The sequence below is a fragment of the Vanacampus margaritifer genome, chromosome 13 (genome assembly GCF_051991255.1).
Source record: "Vanacampus margaritifer isolate UIUO_Vmar chromosome 13, RoL_Vmar_1.0, whole genome shotgun sequence".
In the NCBI taxonomy this organism is placed as follows: Eukaryota; Metazoa; Chordata; class Actinopteri; order Syngnathiformes; family Syngnathidae; genus Vanacampus; species Vanacampus margaritifer.
In genome coordinates this window covers 876,609-896,424 of record NC_135444.1, presented here as the reverse complement: position 1 = coordinate 896,424, position 19,816 = coordinate 876,609, and the positions used below count along the sequence as shown (strand labels likewise).

The 19,816-nt window shown below is 39.8% G+C and overlaps 1 protein-coding gene across 4 annotated transcripts in view; it reads left to right on the top strand.

The window, feature by feature from the left end:
- Positions 1-541: 541 nt before the first annotated feature.
- Positions 542-19,816, top strand: part of ect2 (epithelial cell transforming 2) — a 191,101-nt gene continuing 171,826 nt past the window's right edge. For 3 of the 4 annotated variants that reach the window (XM_077584340.1, XM_077584341.1, XM_077584338.1), the window contains exons 1-4: positions 595-1,016; positions 1,559-1,703; positions 5,439-5,518; positions 14,068-14,160. In XM_077584340.1, the coding sequence (XP_077440466.1) occupies positions 1,568-1,703; positions 5,439-5,518; positions 14,068-14,160 (309 nt within the window). In that variant the 5' untranslated portion in view covers positions 595-1,016; positions 1,559-1,567. The other variant, XM_077584339.1, reaches the window with a different exon arrangement.

Sequence of the window (19,816 nt, the reverse complement as noted above, 5' to 3'; positions counted from 1 at the left end):
TAACTGCCTACGAGCTGTATATGTCTGATCTGTATATACCGTATAGTAGTCTGCTCATGAGGTGGGAGGAGCAAGATGGCCGCCGTGTTGCTCCAACGGCTTGCATGGACGGGCGTGTATGGGCTATCGGCTATCCAGTTATATATTCTTTTTTATTATTAATTTGTTAATACTTATGGCAAAAAATATGACTAAATGCAGGTATGGAGATAAAAATCCCAACTTTACACACTTCCACATTGATACGATCACCTATATTAGACTTATAAATGACTCTCATAACAGAAAGGCTCTGAAAAGCCAAAATTTGTAAAAATTTTTTTTTAATAAAATACAAATATATTTGGAAGGTAATGAAACCCCTGGCATTATTGTGTGTGTGTGTGTGTTTTTTTGTGGTGTTGATTTATTCTTTATGCTGTACACTAGTATACCAATATATCATGTTTCATTTAGTTTTTTTCGGGTATAGTGTTCTGTACTTATTCTATGGTTCAATAAAGTTGATTACAAAAAAAGTCCGCTGACCTAAAATGGCCGACTAGTGACGACACTGCTGACTCTGCCTCCAGTCATGCTCTTGTACTGGTAACCGACACCCCGCTCACATTTTGCGCGTCGAAAGTTGAATAACTAACCAATCAAAAGCCTTTCCGGGATTTTTAGTCGCCCTTGTCCAATTGGCGCCTGGCGCTAATGTTTTTAGTGCTGTTTGAACTGAAACCATATGGATTGTCTCTTACACATACAGTAGCTCGAAGCGGCCAATAAACTATAGAACCACACGTCGACTAGAAGTATTACAATGTTTTAAGAGGGTTGACAGCGGACTCAACTTTTAAAGGAGAGATGTTACTTGAGCAAAAGGAGATAAATCTGGATTGCTTTGTTGCACTCTTAGCTAAACCGATAAATTAGCTCGAGCGTTTATTTACCCGAATTAGCCAGTCAGTTTTGCGTTGTTGTTGGAACAAAATCTTCACTTCGGGCCGGGTTCCCTGCCCTTAAAATAAACGGTAAGTTTGGTCAGTTTTATAAGTATTTTAATTGTGTCGGGAACCGCTGTGTACGTCATGAAGCAATAGCAGGGTAGTTTATCTATCGTACTAACATGAAAATGTTTGTTGGTAATAGAATTTCTGTTATAATCTGTATTAGCTACTTCATTCTCTTTTAATCCTGATTACGGGTAATGACTGTTTGTTTGACGAAGTCTTGAGAAGTTTAATACAAATGTGTCAATGGAGCTAAGGGTTTACTGTAATGGTTCGACAAGAGAATGAATTGTATTTGTGCGGCAGTTATAATAGAAACAACAAGAAAAACCTCAACGGGAATTGCATGGCTGTTTTTATTTATTCTAATAGGTTTCTCGTTTAACAAAGTTTGTTTTGTTAGACTGTTGTAAAGCAAGTCTTGTCAAGGTTTTCACCTCCACCAATCAGTTTTTTTCTTGTCGTGCCCGTCATTTTAATTCTGTCTCAGTCTGGCTAAAATGCTTTTTTTTGGTTTGATTTATTTGTTTTTGTTTTTTTTTAACAATTTGGTGTCCCCACAGCCTCTGGACATGGCTGACAACAGCATTGTAACTTTTGGCACAGCTCGGAGTCTGCTGGTGGATTCATCCGGATATGATTCAAGGATAGAAGAAACCATAACCAAGGATTATATATTACTCGACATGGAATGTGATGAAGGGGAAGGTTAGTCTCGAGCGGATGCTTACTTTACTTATGGAATAGGACGGGTAGGGAACCCTGGTTCTCGATAGCCGCTGTCCCGTCCGTTTTTCATGTCGCTTTCCTCCATCACAGCTGACTCATATTATCAGCTCATCAGCAAGCTCTGTAGAAGCCCGATAACGATCCTGTTCATCAAATTAGCTGTGTTGGTGGAGGGAGACATGGAAGACAGGCAGGACAGTGGCTCTTGAGGACCAGGGTTCCCAACCCTGGTATAGGAGGATCCTTTGTTGACATATTTTGGTTTATGCGCGGTTGGTTGGCTGGCAGAAAATAATAGCGCGTTATTGCATAAATGTGATGTACAACAATAACCTTAATGGGAGAAATCACCCTTATTTAAGCAATGTAACGGACAGAGAAGCATAATATACGTATCTGCGTTTTTTTATTTGCAATTATTCAAAGCTCATATAAGATGTGGGATGATGATAAACGTTGGTCGCGTTACGAATAAGTGTACAATTATGTACTGCTCAGGCCCGTCACCGTCCGTGGCATAAAACACACCGAAGGGCGAAGGCAAAACGCAAAAGTGTATGTGTATGTGTATATGTATATATATATATATATATATATATATATATATATATATATATATATATATACACACACATATATACAGTATATATATATAACTCACAGGAATGCTTAGAAAAAGCCCAGATAACTGACACAGATGACAGGTTGTTGACGAATTATTTGACACTTCCCTTAAAAAACAAGTCGCGTGTGAATAATTTTCAGTGTTTCCCACACCATGTTAACTCTTTCACTGCCAGACGTTTTCAGAAACGGGATATCGCCAGTGCCAGCCGATTTAAGCATTTTGACTGATCTTTCAAGGTCCACAGAAAATGTTGTGTTTGGACTATGGAAACACACATACTACCAAATGAAAGATTGAACTCTCATCTTTCATCAGAAAAAAAGTTTGTTTCTACCTTATTCCGTTCTTCAGTAATCAACAATAGAAAATGGTTAGTTTCACCGAAATGCTCTGTTTTGAAACAAAAGCTTTTTGGGAAACGATGTTATTTCATGCACTCTAGTGAATTGTACACTTCTTTTTGTCCTTGAATGATGCCACAAACACCTAAACAGTGCTTTACTTCTGTAAAACACTTACCACCAACAATGAAAAAGTGTTTTTAGGTTGCAAAATACGTTTATTTCCATTCAACAGTGTAACAATTTGACAAAACAATTTCGCAAACTATTTACAAATGAATACAGTTTTTCTTTTTGTAACACTCCCCTGCGTGCAAGGAGAGGGAGCAGGATTTGCACAACAGAGTAGTTTCACTGCTATATATATATATATATATATATATATATATGTATATATATATATATATATATATATATATATATATATATATATACTATACAAGGCCAGATTTCACACTAAGTACATTTGTGACTTAACTCTGTAAAGTTTATTATTTCAGTATGAAAACTTTGTATTTTTGTTTGCTGGTGTACCGTGAGTTTTTTTTTATGCAAAATAAGTGCCTTGGCTCCACAGGTTGGAAAACACTGGCTCCTGATCTTACAATTACTCTCAGATGAAATTACAATTATGCGATTATAAAATGAAAAGTTTGTTTCTACCTTATTCTGTTCTTCAATAATCAACAATAGAAAATGGTTAGTTTCACCGAAATGCTCTGTTTTGAAACAAAAAGCGGAGAAAAAGAGCTTTTTGTGAAACGATGTTATTTCAGGCACTCTAGTGAATTCTACACTTCTTTTTGTCCATGAATGATGCCACAAACACCTAAATAGTGCTTTACTTCTGTAATACACCACCATCAACAATGAAAAAGTGTTTTTAGATTGCAAATTACGTTTATTTCCATTCAACAGTGTAACAATTTGACAAAACAATTTCGCAAACTATTTACAAATGTGTGCAACTGTGGTACTATTTACAATTATGTGGATGTTTCAAATACAGTTTTTCTTTTTGTAACACTGCCCTGCGTGCAAAGAGACGAAGCAGGATTTGCACAACAGATACGTTTCACTTCGATTGTCCGTTTCGCGTGCAGACGTTACACTTTCTTGACGGCTTTTTTTCCGGGGAATAAAAAGCAAGTAGCAGACTGTACACACTACTCCAATGAATATGCATTGGACTCGGGGCACTCTTCGTCGTCCGATTGAACGTCCGCCTGAGCGTGCTCGGTTGTGCTCCGCGTTTTCCGGTGTTAGCATCGCTAGCCCGTGAACCTTTATGACGTCGTCATAGCCGCCGCGTCAGCGCTTCCAACTTCAGCGTCAACCTCGGAGTCACCATCATCATCATCGATGATGATCATCGTCGTCATCAATGTGCTCTTTAGCACTGGTCGATGCTTTTCGTCTTTGAAAAAAATGCTCAAACGTGAGCTGCTTGCAACCGGTCGCCATTTTCGCTTCCCTTCCCCAGCCATTGTCCCCTCTAGCTCCGCCTCACGTCTTCTACTGACGCCTACCCAATCTTGTCAAAAGAGAGTCATTGCTGCCATCTAGGGGCCAAAAATAGTCATTAGGCTAACTAGATCTGCTTGAAACTTTCACCACAGCTGGCCAAGGCTTTCCTCCACCAGTTTCAAAAAAAAAAAAAATTGGATGACGTCTTTTAACGTCATTGGCGGCCCTCCATAGGTTTTTACTTGACGTCTTTTAACGTTCATGGCAGTGAAAGAGTTAATACTTGGGCGGACCACCCAAGTAAATTGGCCACCACCCAAGTAGATTTAAAGAAAATGAAATATATCTAAAAAAAAGTGTCACAAGCAGATATACCGTATATAACATTAGTTTGCCGTCACTCACTTGTGGATCATGAGGTTAGAGGAGACGCAAGTAGCAGGGCTGAGAATACCCCGCAAACCTCCTCCATCAGAGTCCACCCACCCGAGTCCACCCACCCAAGTAGATTTAAAATCTGTGGGAAACACTGATTTTGTTCCCAGTTTGTAGTATTTGATTACGCATTTGACTAATTGGGAGCGTAATGAAGAAGAGCAGAGACATACATGCGCACACAAGCAACGTTACAATGAGTCTTGGGAGTGCCACTGTATTACCAATATTTGAAATGGATGACATGAAATGCAGTCAAATACAGTACTTCAAGAATATGGCATGTAATGTGAAAGCACCTACACATACATACTGTATATACAGTATTTACATGAATTAACATGTATACATCCTAATATTTTGAATTAATAATATTTTGAATTAATAAAAAATAATTTTGCTGAAGTTTTTGATTTTTGCCGAGGTACCGTTTCAGTACCAGTAATAAGTTTTTTTTTATGCCGGTATAGTATCGAAGTCAAAATTTTGGTATTGTGACACCACTGCTTTGGACTGTCCCAGGACAACTGAAAGAAGTTCATTTGTCTTTGATGAGGTTACAAACCCTATTACTGCCTCCAGACAATACACATTCGTAGGGTTTGGCATCCCTGTAAAAATTGGCAAAACTTTTAAGATAAATAGTTAAGACAAAACACAGCGAAGTAAAAGTGACCGGCTTGGTTCATGTTATACACACACAGGTTTATTAACTCTTTACATTTCTCTCTCTCTCCTTCTCTCCTTCTCTCTTTCTTCTCTCTCTCTCTCTCTCTCTCTCTCTCTCTCTCTCTCTCTCTCTCTCTCTCTCTCTCTCTCTCTCTCTCTCTCTCTCACTCACAGGTATATTGCCAAAAGTGGAGCCAAGGATTGTTCTCGTGGGAGAGGCTAGCAAAAATGCTGAGCTGGTCAAAGCACTGCAGGTAGACAGCCTTTAGTCAGTCTGAAAACCCAGTATGTTCCACTGGCTTCTTCTGATTCCCTAGGTCCTTGTAACTTGGATCCTTGTAGTTGTATCACTGAACCAAGCAAAATTTTCTCTCTGTGAAATATTTTATGTGGTTATTCACAATATCTAAACTTGGCAAGGCAAATTTATTTGTACAGCACATTTCATACACAAGGCAACTCAATGTGCATTACACAAGGGAAAAACAACACCTATAAGCATCGACAAACAGTAGTTAACAGAGCAAAAAAGAGAAAACAAAAGTAGGTTATAAAATTTACTAAAAGAACATACATTGACAATGTTAAAACATTAGACAGCAAACTTTAAAAAACATTTAGCGTAAGGAACTTCAATAACAATAATAATAATTGTAATAATAACTATTATTATTATAATTAAAAGGGAAAAACATGATTTAAAACTGTTTAAAAGACCTTAATCAAAGGTATGTGGAAAAAAAGCAAAGTTTTCAACCTGGATTTAAAAGCATTTACACTCGGAGCTGACTTCACTTCTGTTGGCAGCTTATTCCAATTGTGTGCTTCACCATGTTTACCTCAAACTCGGGGTTCCACTAGTTAGCCCAAGTCTGTAGCTCTCAGAGCTCCGCTGGGTTTGTATTCAATCTCATTTCTTAAATATATTCAGGACCCAAACCATTTTGTGAAATGGTTTGGGTCCTGCTATACATTCTGCTACTTTATAGACCAGTAGCAGAATTTTGAAATCTATTCTACAGCTGACTGGGAGCCAATTTGTTTTGGTCAGAACTCGAGTTGCAACGTTCAGTTGCAGTAATCGAGTCTGCTGGAGATAAAAGCATGGATGAGCTTCTCTTGGTCTGCTTGGAGCATGCAGTCCTTCAGTCTGGATATGTTTTTCAGCTGATAAAAGGCTGTCTTAGTAATTGATTTGATATGATTGCTGAAAGTCAGGTCTGAGTCTATTAGCACCTCAAGATTTGAAACTTGGTCTTTGGTTTCTAAAAACAGTGACTCAAGGTGTTTTTTTAACAGCAATCCTCTTTTCTTTTCTGCTGAAAACAATGACCTCCGTTTTGTTTTTGTTTAGCTGGAGGAAATTTTGTTTCATCCAGTTGTTAATTTGCTCTAGTGAGTGACACAATAGGTTTATTACTAGTTAACTGCTGTCATTTGGGGACATTGATAAGTACATTTGTGTGTCATCTGTATAACTATGATTTTGAACATTGGCATTCTGAAGCATTTGACCTAAAGGTAACATATACAGACTGGACAACAGAGTTCCAAGGACTGACCCTTGAGGGACCCCACATGTCATGGCCATTTGATCAGATTAAAAATTTCCAATGGTCACAAAGTAACTCTGTTCCTCCAAGTAGGACCTAAACCATTTTAAGACCATTCAACCCCACCCAAGTATCCAGCCTGCCCAGCAGTATATTATGATCAATCGTGTCAAATGCTGCACTGAGGGCCAATAACACGAGCACCGATACCTTCCCTGCGTCAGTGCTCAATCTTATATAATTTAGCACTTTAATCAGAGCTATTTCTGTTAGGGATGCTCCGATCCACTTTTTTCGTTACCGATTCGATACCGGCACCTTGGGTTCAGTATCTGCCGATACCGATGCGATCCATACTAAATTGTCTTTCCACTAGTCCCCCCAATAATCAATATATTTCCACAAAAAAAAACCTCAAATGCTTTGAGATGTTCTTTAATGTCTTCAAAATATTTTTGGAACATTTATTGGAGTATGATTTTCATTCAATATTTTCAATACATGTATTGAATGTATATTGAATGAATGTAATCATTACTTAAATGACGGTACACTTTTATTGTCTTACATTCAAGCAGTGTTAATGTTTCAACTGTGCATAATGTGGCCGAGATTTGCCTGATTCCAAGCGCTTCTGTTAACAAACTGAGTTTGATGTGGCCAAGGTTCCTGCGCCACTTGCTTCTGTCTACACACTGTCTTTCATGTCTGCACGTAAAGAAATATTCATAGGCTAAATGCTTTTTTGCTCTTCATAGTTTAAGAAAATAGATGATCACCAAATGCCACCTTTATGTACAAATGCCATTACAACAGGCATAATTAATTACATTATTTTTTGTCTCGCCCGCCTCAGCAAACTCTGTTGCCGCTTCCCACACGGTCGTCCTTCTACGGAGCCTGCTGGCAGGCCCCGATCGGGTGACGTTGGACCTTCGCGAGAGAAAGAGTGGAGGTCCCCGCTTGGTCAGCAGTGAGACCAACCAGCCCCCGCTTTCTCTCGCAGAGGTCCCCCGACGGCAGCGAGCCAGTGGCAAAGAGGTGGCTTCTTGCTGCCGAACGGCTTCCGCTAGCTGGCCCGCCTTCCTGCCAAATGGCTTCCGATGTTTCCCCAGTACAATTTTGACAGACATTGGCTGCGCCAACGTAGCAAAGGGGAAATATTTACCTTATTCCTTGTTTTACGTAGTCTTTGGAGACGTGAACATGTGCGCGCCCTGGAGATAAACCTCTGTGGATCGGGGTGTGGATCGGGACCATTTTGACAGATAGCAGATACATTTTTTCCCCAACGTCTGGGCCTATACCCGATCCACGTATCGGATTGGAGCATCCCTAATTTCTGTACTGTGATGAGGTCGGAAACCTGACTGGAATTTATCAAAAAGTCCGGTTGAGCTCAAGAAATTGCTGAGTTGACTAAAAAACACCTTTTCATCAATTTTGGTTAAGAAGGGAAGGTTTAAGATAGGTCTATATTTTTGACATCCAGCATTCTCTTTTTTAGGATGGGCTGGACGGCGGCTACTTTCAGAAAATTAAGAAGGTCGCCTGATTGAAGTGAGGAGTTGATTATATGCTGTATATCGATTTGACCAGATTTCACAATAGTTTTGAAAAAGCCAGAAAATATTGAGTCAAGACAGCTTGTGGAAGGTTTCAATTACTAAACCAAGTCTGTTATAGTTTTGATCCACTCAGTCAAATTCTGTCACGGTAGTTATTATTCCTAGGTGATTTTAAGTGCTGCATCATTTTGTCATTGTGCTTGTTTGTGACAATGTTTGACCTGATGACTTGTACTTTTTCACTAAAGTAGCAGGCAACTTCATTACATTTATCAGTTAAGAGGAATTCTGGTGCTGTTTGATTTAGACGATTTGTGAGTTTGTTGACCACGGCAAATAGGCGTGTAGTGCTTACTAATGTCAGAAAAGTGTTGTCTAACTATTACTAGCTCTTCGTTAAAATTGCAAAGACATTGTCTGTACAGATCAAAATGAACTTGGAGTTAAGCTTTTATCCACTTTTGCTCTGCTTTTCTGCACTTTGATTTCAAAGCCATTATGTTGGTAGCACACCTCCAAGGTGTTTGTTTAGGTCTCGATTTTTGCCAATCCCGATTTTTTTTTCTCTCTCATATCATACTGCATATACCTTCAACATTCCAATTTTTTTTAAAATTGTAAAATACTTAGCAATACCTGTCAAGCAATGTAAACCATGTTTAAACTGCACATTAAATATTTCCCGCTAATATAAATGAAAGGGTTCAACAGTGTGCAACAGGTTACACTGCAGACCTGTTTTGAGATCTTCACCTAAAAAAATCGCAGCAGTATTTTGCTTCTCCAACTGAAGAAAATCTCAAGATATGATGTAAATGATAAAACAACCTACAGTACAAATAACTTAACCCACCAATGAAATGAAGTGTCCTGAGTTTTGTTTCCCTGTAGTTCAAAACGGCTAACTTTTCAAGCTTGCATCATCCAGTCATTTGGCCATATTACAAACTTAGTCCCGTACAATAAAGTTAACTCTTTCATGTTCGATTCCCCATTGGGCTACCATTGCCTTAAATTCTGCCGCTAAGTTAGCAGCAGTGTGAGACCCCGACATTTCTTTGCAGTGTACAAGTACTTTATGGCATTCGTCTATCCACTGCGTAGTCAGGTTCAACATCGACATTATACTCACGTCAGAAGTCCTGATGTTTGTTGTAAAGCTGAGTGTCTTTGCATCGGATCCTAGTAGGCTGTGTGGCTCCAGTTCAAACTTTTTAAAACTCCGCCGGTAACATCTAAAAAATATTTCCGACTTGGCAAATCATATTGTGGGCTTATCAGGTTTTTGAATCCATGGTCCTCCATGCCTGAAAAAGTTTGGTTGTCTAATGCCATGAACTCCATTATTTTCCTTGTGGTAGGTTTGCTCCTTTGGCTGCTCATAAAGCGCCAACGGCGGGCCATTGTCTGGCTCCTTGCTTGCGCTAGCTTTAGCTAAGTTAGCCCTAGCTTGGTTGCTAAATGCCGTATACTCAGCAGTGTGATGGATCTTTAAATGGCGAATTCGATTTGTTATTGAATGCCTTGCGTACAGTCCCACCACAACTTGTTTCGGCATTGCACGAATTACAAATAGCGATCCTGGGCTCGTTTACGTTTATCGTGAAATACTGCCAAACTGCCAACATACTTAGTTGGAGCCACGCTCAGGGCTATAGGCTACTGTTTGTAGCACACAAGTGCGCTCTTGCACACGTGACCTCGCGGGCGGCCTATTACTCAGCAGAAGAAGCGATAGCTTGCTTTTTCGGATTAATGCAAGGGAGAACAGATACGTTTCACTTCGATTGTCCGTTTCACGTGCAGACGTTACACTTTCTTGACGGCCTTTTTTTCCGGGGAATAGCAAGTAGCAGACTGTACCCACTACTCCGATGAATATGCATTGGACTCAGGGCACTCTTCGTCGTCCGATTGAACGTCCGCCTGAGCGTGCTCGGTTGTGCTCCGCGTTTTCCGGTGATAGCATCGCTAGCCCGTGAACCTTTATGACGTCGTCATAGCCGCCGCGTCAGCGCTTCCAACTTCGGCGTCAACCTGTTTGTTAAATGCAATGGTTCAGTTATAAGCCTGAATTTTCAGATAAATACTTTTTCATACAAATTTTACAGTGTACATGTACAAGTTTACTGATTTGCATTTGAGTAAAAAAAAAAAAAATCGCAATAATCAATTTATAGATTCGTATCTGGATTAATCGGTATCGAATCGTGACCTATGAATCGTGATACGAATCGAATCGCCAGGTTTCTCGGCAATTCACACTCCTAAAAGGAGTAGTTTACCCCCAAAATGACTTTTTCTGTTGATTACTCATGCCATGGAGACTTGAGTACAGTACAATATTTTTTTTCTTCTTTTTTTTTTCTCATTTGTCGCATTCCAAGACAAAAATTTGATTAGAAAAAAAATTACCCACATTCGTTACAATGGAGACCAAATTCAATGTGCATTTGATATTATATGAATACAATGGTGTCATGATGAGTTAAACAAATTCTTCCCAAACAGCTATTTAAGTCATCTGGTGAAAATTCTTCTATATTTAATATCGCAATATATGGCAGACCTCCAAAAAATCGGAACGTCAGATTTTTTCCAATCTCGTGCAGCCCTAACCTTTAATGTACAGGGTATTGATGGAGAAAGCGAAGCTTTCTGAAGCAGTGAATCAATATGAAGCAATGTATCGAAATGGTTCAGTGTTATGAATCGGTGTGGTTAATCATGACACTGCTTCCTGTTTCACTGAAGCAATTGTGTTGAAATGGGTCAGTGCTTCAAGGCATTTGACACAATTCAGTGTGGTGACATCTGCTGGACAAAAATATATTTCATTTACATTACAAAAGGGCAAAGTGTCGTTAAAAAATAAGACACTCTTGTGTCAGTTTTAAATGAAACAGAAAACTGATGATGGTATTTGAATAAAATGCTTGTGACACTGGGGCAGGGATTTGGGTGTTTCACGAAAAACATAATTTCTGTAGCATTTGGTTGGTTCCTATGACCTTTCCAGCTTTGGAGAAGATCCTTTCGGTTATTTGATTTATATTATAAATCAGTGTTTGTAGTGTGTGAATGAATGCCTATGTGCAATTGCAAATTAATCTATTGTATATTAATTCACCTCCACTGTAAAAAGAAAAAAAAGTGTGTGTGAGGGGATTTTTATTATATTATAAATTTTACAAGGAAAGTTTTAGGTACAATTTCCTAGTTTATTTATTTATTTAAAAAAGTTACTAAACTCATGACCTTCAGCTTGGTAGACAGACACTCTATCATGTGAGCCATATGAGTCTTGTTGTCTGCCATTATAGGCTAATGTATTTCTGGTGATTAAACGAGCAAAAAATGGCTTGAAGGTACGAGGATTCCACCTGACAGCAGCAACATAGTAGGAGTGGCGTGGCTCAGTTCCTAGCTATCACCCAACCTGAAGGTTGTGGGTTCATGCCTCAACCCTATTAGTTTTTATCATAAAAAAAAAATACCTATTAAGATGTACTCGGTACACTTCTTGGAAAATGTACTTAATTTTGGAGTGAAAACACTTCCCAAGTAAAAATTATTCATAGTTTTTTAGTGCACCCTTCCTTGTTCTCAGAGACTTCAATGCGCACAAAAGCTCGCCTCCTTTCAATCTTCCCCCCAAGAAGCATTCACAATGCTTCTTGGGGGGAAGATTGAGGGGGGTTTAACCTTTGCCTACCTGGAGTGACACGTCGACAGTCACGGCCGACACGTGTGACGTTACAACACTACGCTTCCACGTTCTCGTGATTTTCCACCGAATGAAGCACGGCATCGGAACGTATCGAGATACTTATTGCCGCGAGTGCTCGACACCTGCCAAGCGTCTGCTTCGAGCGTGACGTCACTAGATGTTCCATGTGTTGTTGGCATCCTCAAAAATTTTATGTTTGTGCAATCATTGACATTGCAACATCAAAGAGAGAAAGTAATTTTCAACACTCGAGATTGGTATTTGTAAAATAAAAATACGTGGGGATGATTAATAGTATTGATAAAAAAAAAAAGAAGTTAATTTGACCTAATTTTGATGTGATGTGTCGGCCCAAGGTAAGCAATATACAGGGCCACTGCTGGTTCTGTCAGGGCCACCACAATTTGGCTGTCGGGCCACCACCCGAAAAGGCTTAACCCTTTGCTGCATTAGCTAAAGTATTATAGCACAGTGTGGGCCACTTGATTTCAATGTTGAAACAATTTTTTCCTTAGAGGAGTTTTGCCATGGTGGAAGTGACTGCAATAAGTGAAGCAAAGCAAAGCCCCTCTCTCCGGTGTGCGTCCGCTCGTGTACACTCCGGCAGTGAAACGCTAGTGAGTAAAGCGAGGCGAAACGCTCCCTACGCTTTTGGTGTTAATTGCGCATTATAATTAGACCACGTACCGTACCCTTTTGTTTTTACTGAGTTTATGCAGTTACTCACAATGGGGAGTGTGGACAACGTGTTTCTGTAAAATGGATAAATGTCAGTTTAACGAGAATTGGCTTGATAGTACCGAGTTTTCCAGCTGGTTGGAAGAGGTAGCATTCGATAGGCTCTCAGCTCATTGCAAAGTATGCAAAAAAAAAAAGAAAGTTGGGGACTTTGGGCGTGAAGGCCCTCAAGTCACACGTGAAAGTCGGAAAGCAACAGCTTGTTATGACTTGAAGTTGGTCAATGTTTCTAATAATGGTCTAAAAATGTCTAAAAAAGATCTAAAATTTAACTTTGTGATTCCTGCAAGAATCTTGTATCCGGTACAATACAATATTATCACGATATGGACCTCATGATCCGATAATTATTATTATAATTATTATTATTATAATATTGTGGGGAGGTTGGGATTTAAAAAAAGCTTTAAAAAAAAAACTCTTATTGTAAAAATAAACAATATTCTCTTTTTGTACATAACAGCAGTGACAAAGAAATAGGCTTGGCCAGTTATTTTATTCTAAATGTCTAAAGGCACACACTCTTCATGCACTCGATATTGGCACCACACTGTGAGTACATTTCAGAGGCTCTCTAGCAAAACGTACAATATCTCTTCAGCTTCAGCTGACTCGGCGTTAGCCATCTTGACTCGTCATACGAGCCAATGAGAGTTATGTGTACTTCACGGACAGTCGGAAAAAATTGTTTCCTGAGGCCTTTTTTTGTATATATTATCACTACAACATCCAATTTCGGCCATATTCTTTCGGCTTTAAGTTTCCGAATGCCGGAAATGCCTTATTTTTGCCGTTTTCGGCCGAATGTTTTTGGTGGCCGAAATTTCGGTGCATCTCTAATGGATGGATGTTTTTGTGCTGTCGGTATTGCCAGGAACTTAAAGAGACTACTGGTGACCGGCACGATAAACCTGTTTTGAGCGAGAACTGCGAACAGAGTCTTTAAAGCATTTCTCTTGCAGCCGCTTACAGCTCGAGCATCATTTTGAGACTTGCTCAATAACATGATCCTTTATTTAGGAGAATATTGTTTAGCTCACTTGGAAAACAACCTTTGTTTACCCTCGGCATCTCTTTTACATTAGAAAATCTTAAACAAAAATATGTTACAAATAAAAGTATGAAAATGATAAAAGTATGAATAGTAAAACAATGATCTTGTCCAATGCAGTCCATTCTTTAATCATCTCCTACTCATATTGTTTTTTCCCCAGGCTGTACAAGTAATGGAGGTACCTGTCGTAAAGACGAGAGGAGCCGAATCAAGTCCAGAAGAGAAATTGATGATCAAGTCCATTGTCAATATGGTACTGTTTTCATGAAACTCGTGGTGCTGCATGAGTACTAATTCACACTGACGACATCAATTATAAAACTTGGCTTTTTTCAGGGCTGGTACCGATACCGATTATTGCTAGTCAACCGATATAAATTGGTATACATTTGCATGAAAAAAGTTAACGTCAAAATTTTTAATAATAAAAACTAGGGATGCAGGCAATTATTGACCAATTTGACGTCAAACAGACAAACCAGATAATAAAGAAATCAGTCGATAATTATCTGCAATTATCAACCATTTGACGTCATACAGATAAACCAGATAGTAAAGAAATCCGCTGATAATAATAGACTCCATCTGTTGTGGTTGTGTCTCCCCAAAATGTTACCCTCGCAGTTTTGTGTTACATTTTTAAAACATAGCTGTTTTGTTTTGGCAAACTCAAAATGAGTTACTGATTGTCTTTGAAGCAGAGATATCAATAAAACTCAGCTTCATGGTGTGTCACACAATGTATCGATGTATTTGTACTTATAGTAGGGCTAGAAAGTATATTTGTATTCAAGTTAATTTTGCAAACAATTATCTGCTTACTTATCGGTTATCGGCATCGGCACTAAACTATATTGGTTTATTGGTATCGATTGAAAATAGCATTATCGTGCATCCCTAATAAAAACTCCAGTACTTGACTGCGTAAATGCCTTTAAGCACATGTTTATTCAACAGCTTTTGTGATTTGCAACATGTTAAAGGGTTTTTAGATCATATAAAATAGACAACTTTGTTTTAAAATTCTGACAGAAAGTGCATTGTGCACCCCGGCTCAGCATTATGTCTTATAAAGTTAAATGAAAACAAATATCTTATAAAAAATTTACTATAGTAAATAAATTTCCCCAAAAATAAATATAACCGAAATATTTATCTTTGACTAATCTTTGTTTAAATTTCTAAAGCAAAAAGTGTATCCGTGACTTAGATAATGGCCAGCTGAGAAATGAATGTCTGATCAGCGCGGCTGTCTTCTCTCCTTTACTTTTTGTGGGTGTGCCGTCATTCTTGTGTGCCGCTGCAGTATGCCGCTGCAGTATTCACCATACTGGTTTTGTGTGGTAAAAAGTAGTGAAACAGCAATGAGTGATTTTCACTTGGAGTGTTTGCCATCAGCTTCTGCACCAACTATAATGTGGCTTACACACACAGACAGGAACGCACATGCACTCGCTCGCTGCCTACATTTATCAATATTTCCTAACCGTTAGCCCGCACGCTAATTCCCAAATGTCCGCTAATCGTCAGCTCGCGGGCTAACTGTTCACCCACATGCTTACTCCCAAATAGCCGCTAAAAAAAGAATATTAGTTAGCCCGCGAGGTAACCGTTAGCCCGCAAGCTTAACAGCTAGTTCGGGGGCTAATAGCCGGCAATTCGCGAGCTAGCGCATCATCAACTAGCGGGGGCAGCTTTATTTATATAGCTTATTTAATACACAAGGTAGATAGTAAGTTTAACTTACCTCTTAAACTGCACACTGTTCTGATGGCCCTTCCTCCTTAAATTTTCTCTTCTGCATGGGAGCGTGTCCGTCTAGAGAAGAACCGAGCTTTTGCTGCTTATTGGCTGTTTGCACTGCACGAGCAACCAATCAGATGGTGCTGTGGGCGGGCCAATGCTGTAGGGAGTCAACAGCCGCTGAGGAGAAAAGGGCCCATTGAAGCAAAAATAACAGTTTTTAATATATCGGCCATCAAAACAAAAAAAAAGAGGCCGATGCTGATATTAATATATTAATATTAATGTGCGGTCAGTTGTACAGACAGATAAGGGAGTAAACCAAATGTTGCTTTTTATCGCATACTTACTAATGAAGGCGTCAATGGATAGCAGCAATCAACAGAAAAGACTGGCTACCCACAAAGTATTCACGGATTTGCAGCAATCATTTTTTTGGGAGGCTAGTAGATAAATGTTCATACATTTTACTAGTAAACGTACACTCTAAAGATTTTAACAGAAGTGTCGAATCACGTGTTTTAAATTACATTGAGCCAGATAGCGCACACTCCAACTGCACGTACACACAGCTTAGTTTTTTTTGTAACTTGCATTTTATTGTGTTTTTTAACCTTTTTCGTTTTAAACAACGAACAAAACATTTTAACACTACAGTGTTAGGTAGGGATGCACCGAAATAAATTTTTTTGGGGCCGAAACCGAAAACCAATAAAGAGAAATGCTTGGTCAAAAAACGAAACGCCTCAAAAAAATTATGTAATTTTTTTTCAATTATCATTGCATTTTTTTATAATTAATAAAAATTCTCATACTTTATTATAAAATGTTTAAGCCTATTTAGCATGGGTATTTTAACAAAGCACAATATAAACATCAGAGACATGATGGTGAATGGTACATTAAACACTAAACGCGGGGTGAGCAACTGAGCATCTGGCGGTGCAATTGCACTTTATATTCAATGTACAGTACTTCGCACCAACGGGCACGGATGTGTGCGGTGCGGTATGGATGACGCATTTGTAGGCTATTTGGAGCGGGACACGGTGTGGCGCACTTAAAATCGGCACATTCACATATTCACCAACGTTTAAAAATAAATATATTTCTTCGCACCAGCCAAAGCTATGGGAACGGTCTGCAAAGTCACACACTGCATCCTGTACAGATCTGTAGTCACCCGGAGATAGTGGTAAATGTTTACTTGTTTAAAACTGTTGATAGCAATAGTGCTAACATTAGCTAAAGTATTTAGCACAGCCACCAGAATGCAAGTGAAAAAGTGGAAGCGCTCGAGGGGCTCTCATCAAAGAAAAAAAGGAAAGCACTGCAGGAGAAAGAGTGTCTCACCTGTAGTGCAGTACTCGGCATAGTCTCTTTTTTGACGTAGTTTACCAAGCGACCCTCTCCTTCTCCGGTGTGCACAATGAAGCTGCCGGTACTCACAAACAAACACAAGGCACAAGGCGGACACTCACACCCGTGGTTGGTGTTTAATTCAAACACACTTATATATATTATTGCCATTTTTGGCCGCAAATTTTAGATGGTCGAATATTCGGTGCATCTCTAGTGTTAGGGCAGATAATACAAATGTAAATAAACAATGTCCATTATTGTCCAGTGGTGGTATCATCATTTATTTTCTTCTTAAAGTCCATCCATTTTTCCCATTTATCCTCAAACTGTCTCTCTTGTAGTCTTAATCGGTGCGTTAATCTCTCCATTACAAATAGTTCTTCCACAGTGCACACCCACTGCTCCACAGTCGGTGATTCTATTTTATACCATAACCTTGTTATCACTTTATTCTTACTTGCTGTCAAGAGCACCTTGACAAGGTATTCATCCTCCTTCTGCACTATATGTTAAACTCCCCAAGTAAAGTACCTTGCATGTTTTTGGTATTCCATAACCCATAATTTTTTTTAAAGCACACCATATCCTGTTCCAATACTCGTGTAACCCTTGGCAAAACCAATAAACATGTGCATGATCCACATCCACGTGTCCACATGCTCCAACATGTTGCTACCATTCCTCTTTTAATTTTGGGGGTAACAAAGAATCTGACCATATTCTTCCAATTGAACTCCCTCCAGATCCTGGAGTAAGTAGATGTGCACTGCGTTTTACAAATACTCCACCAATCTTCCTCAGTTATTGGCTGTTTAAGATCCTTTTCCCATTTTTCTTTGATGTAAAGGGATGAATGCCTCTGACGCAACATCAAGCTTTTATACATGTCTGAAATTGCTTTGCAATTTTCCCCCTCATAAACCTTCTTAAATATCCCAACGACCTTATGTTATGTGGTGGATTTGACCTCTTTTTTAAAATAGTCCTTTAGCTGCAGGTACCGAAAATAGTCATGTCCCTGCAATCCAAATCTATCCTTTAACTCTACAAAACTCCGCAGCTTACCTTGTTCCACTATCATGCACAATGCTGTTATTCCTTTGTTCGCCTATTGCTTGAACCCTTTATCATTTACCCCAGGAATGTCCCTTTCATCAAATGCAAACCAACAAAAAGCCTTCACTTCCCTTTCTAATATCTTTCCACAACCATGTTCCATATTTCCATTGTAGTTTTGATTATCCCACCCACTTGATTACTTTTTTTTTTTTTTGTAATCCCTTGTGTGCTCTAACATTCCGTACCTCAGTGTTTGCTTTCCCCAATTCTATTATTTTCCATTTTGCAACATAACCCTCCTTAAACGAGTAAATCAAGGGTCTAATTTGTGCCGCATAGAAATATTCTTGGAGGCTTGGTAAAAAGCCAAGCCCCCTCTCTCCTTAGGAAGCTGCAGAGTTTTGTATCTTATTCTGGGTTTCTTCCCTCCCCATATGAACCTCGATATCTACCTATTCCACTTCACAAATTGTTTTTTGGGAACCAGCACTGGTAGAGACTGAAATAAGTATAACAGCTTTGGCAAAATATTTGTCTTAACCACCTCTATCCTTGAGCTCATATCCTGAACTATATTTTGCCATCTCTCCAAGTCACTCCTAATTTCTTGATTTATCTTCGTATAGTTTGCTTAAATAGTTTATCCATTTCTTTTACAATCTTTACCCCTAAATAATCTACCGAGCTACTTTTCTAGATTTTATATGCATCCTTTAATTCCTTAGATGTAACATAATTTATTAACAGAATCTGTGTTTTCGTGACATTGACTTTGTAACCCGAGTATTTACCATACGTTTTTTTTTTAGAGCTCAGTATTATTGTTCATTCAGTCACTTTTACCGATTTGACATGTCATCATCATTGCTCTCTTTTTTTTTTTTTTATATATATATATAATTTTTTTACATTTTGTATGTGTGTGTGCGTGCGTGATTGTGTGTGTATTCATTAGTTCACCTAAAACCTATTAAAAAATCCCATACCGTTCACCTAAACCGAACACTTCCAGCTAGAGTCGTGAGGTTGTCAGGAGACCCGAGGAAGGACCAAAGAAAAGAAAGGAAAGTGAAATCCAGCACCGACCAGACACCACCCACCGGGCCACCAACCAGAGTCCTTCACCAACCCCGGAAACATCTAAATTCCAACAAATCAGGGAGACCTCAAGAGACCAAAGGAGAGACTGAGGAAAGGAAGGAAGGACAGACGAAGCAGAGTGAGATCCACAGACACCAGCCTCCACCGATTCAATGACCTGAGGAAGAAGCAGATCTGAGTCTGTCTGAGTTTCGATAGATGCTGGTGTGGTGGATCTGGCATGCATGAAAATCTCCACCAAAGAGGGGAGCCGTCGACCCCTGCCAGGACAGAGCAAGCGCAACACCTCAGGGCACCCCAGGCCGCGGCAGCGCCAAAGGACGACCCCCGGGCCCCATAGGGGCCACCGGCCGGAGAGCAATCCCAGGAGCAGGAGCGCCCCCCACCCCAAAACGGCCCGCGCCCCCACCCCAAAACGGCCCGCGCCCCCAACCCAACGCAGCAGGACGGGGCACTGCAGGCCTACCAGGCACCCCACCGGTCCACAGGCCCCGCTTCCCCCACGACCCCCCCCCGCCCGCCATCCAGCCCAACCCAGCCCTAGTCGCCCCCCCAGGACCCCCAAATCCCAAGCCCCCCCCCCAACCAAGCCGACCCCACCCCCACCAACCGGCAGCCCCCGACCCCCAGATCCCGGGGATCCC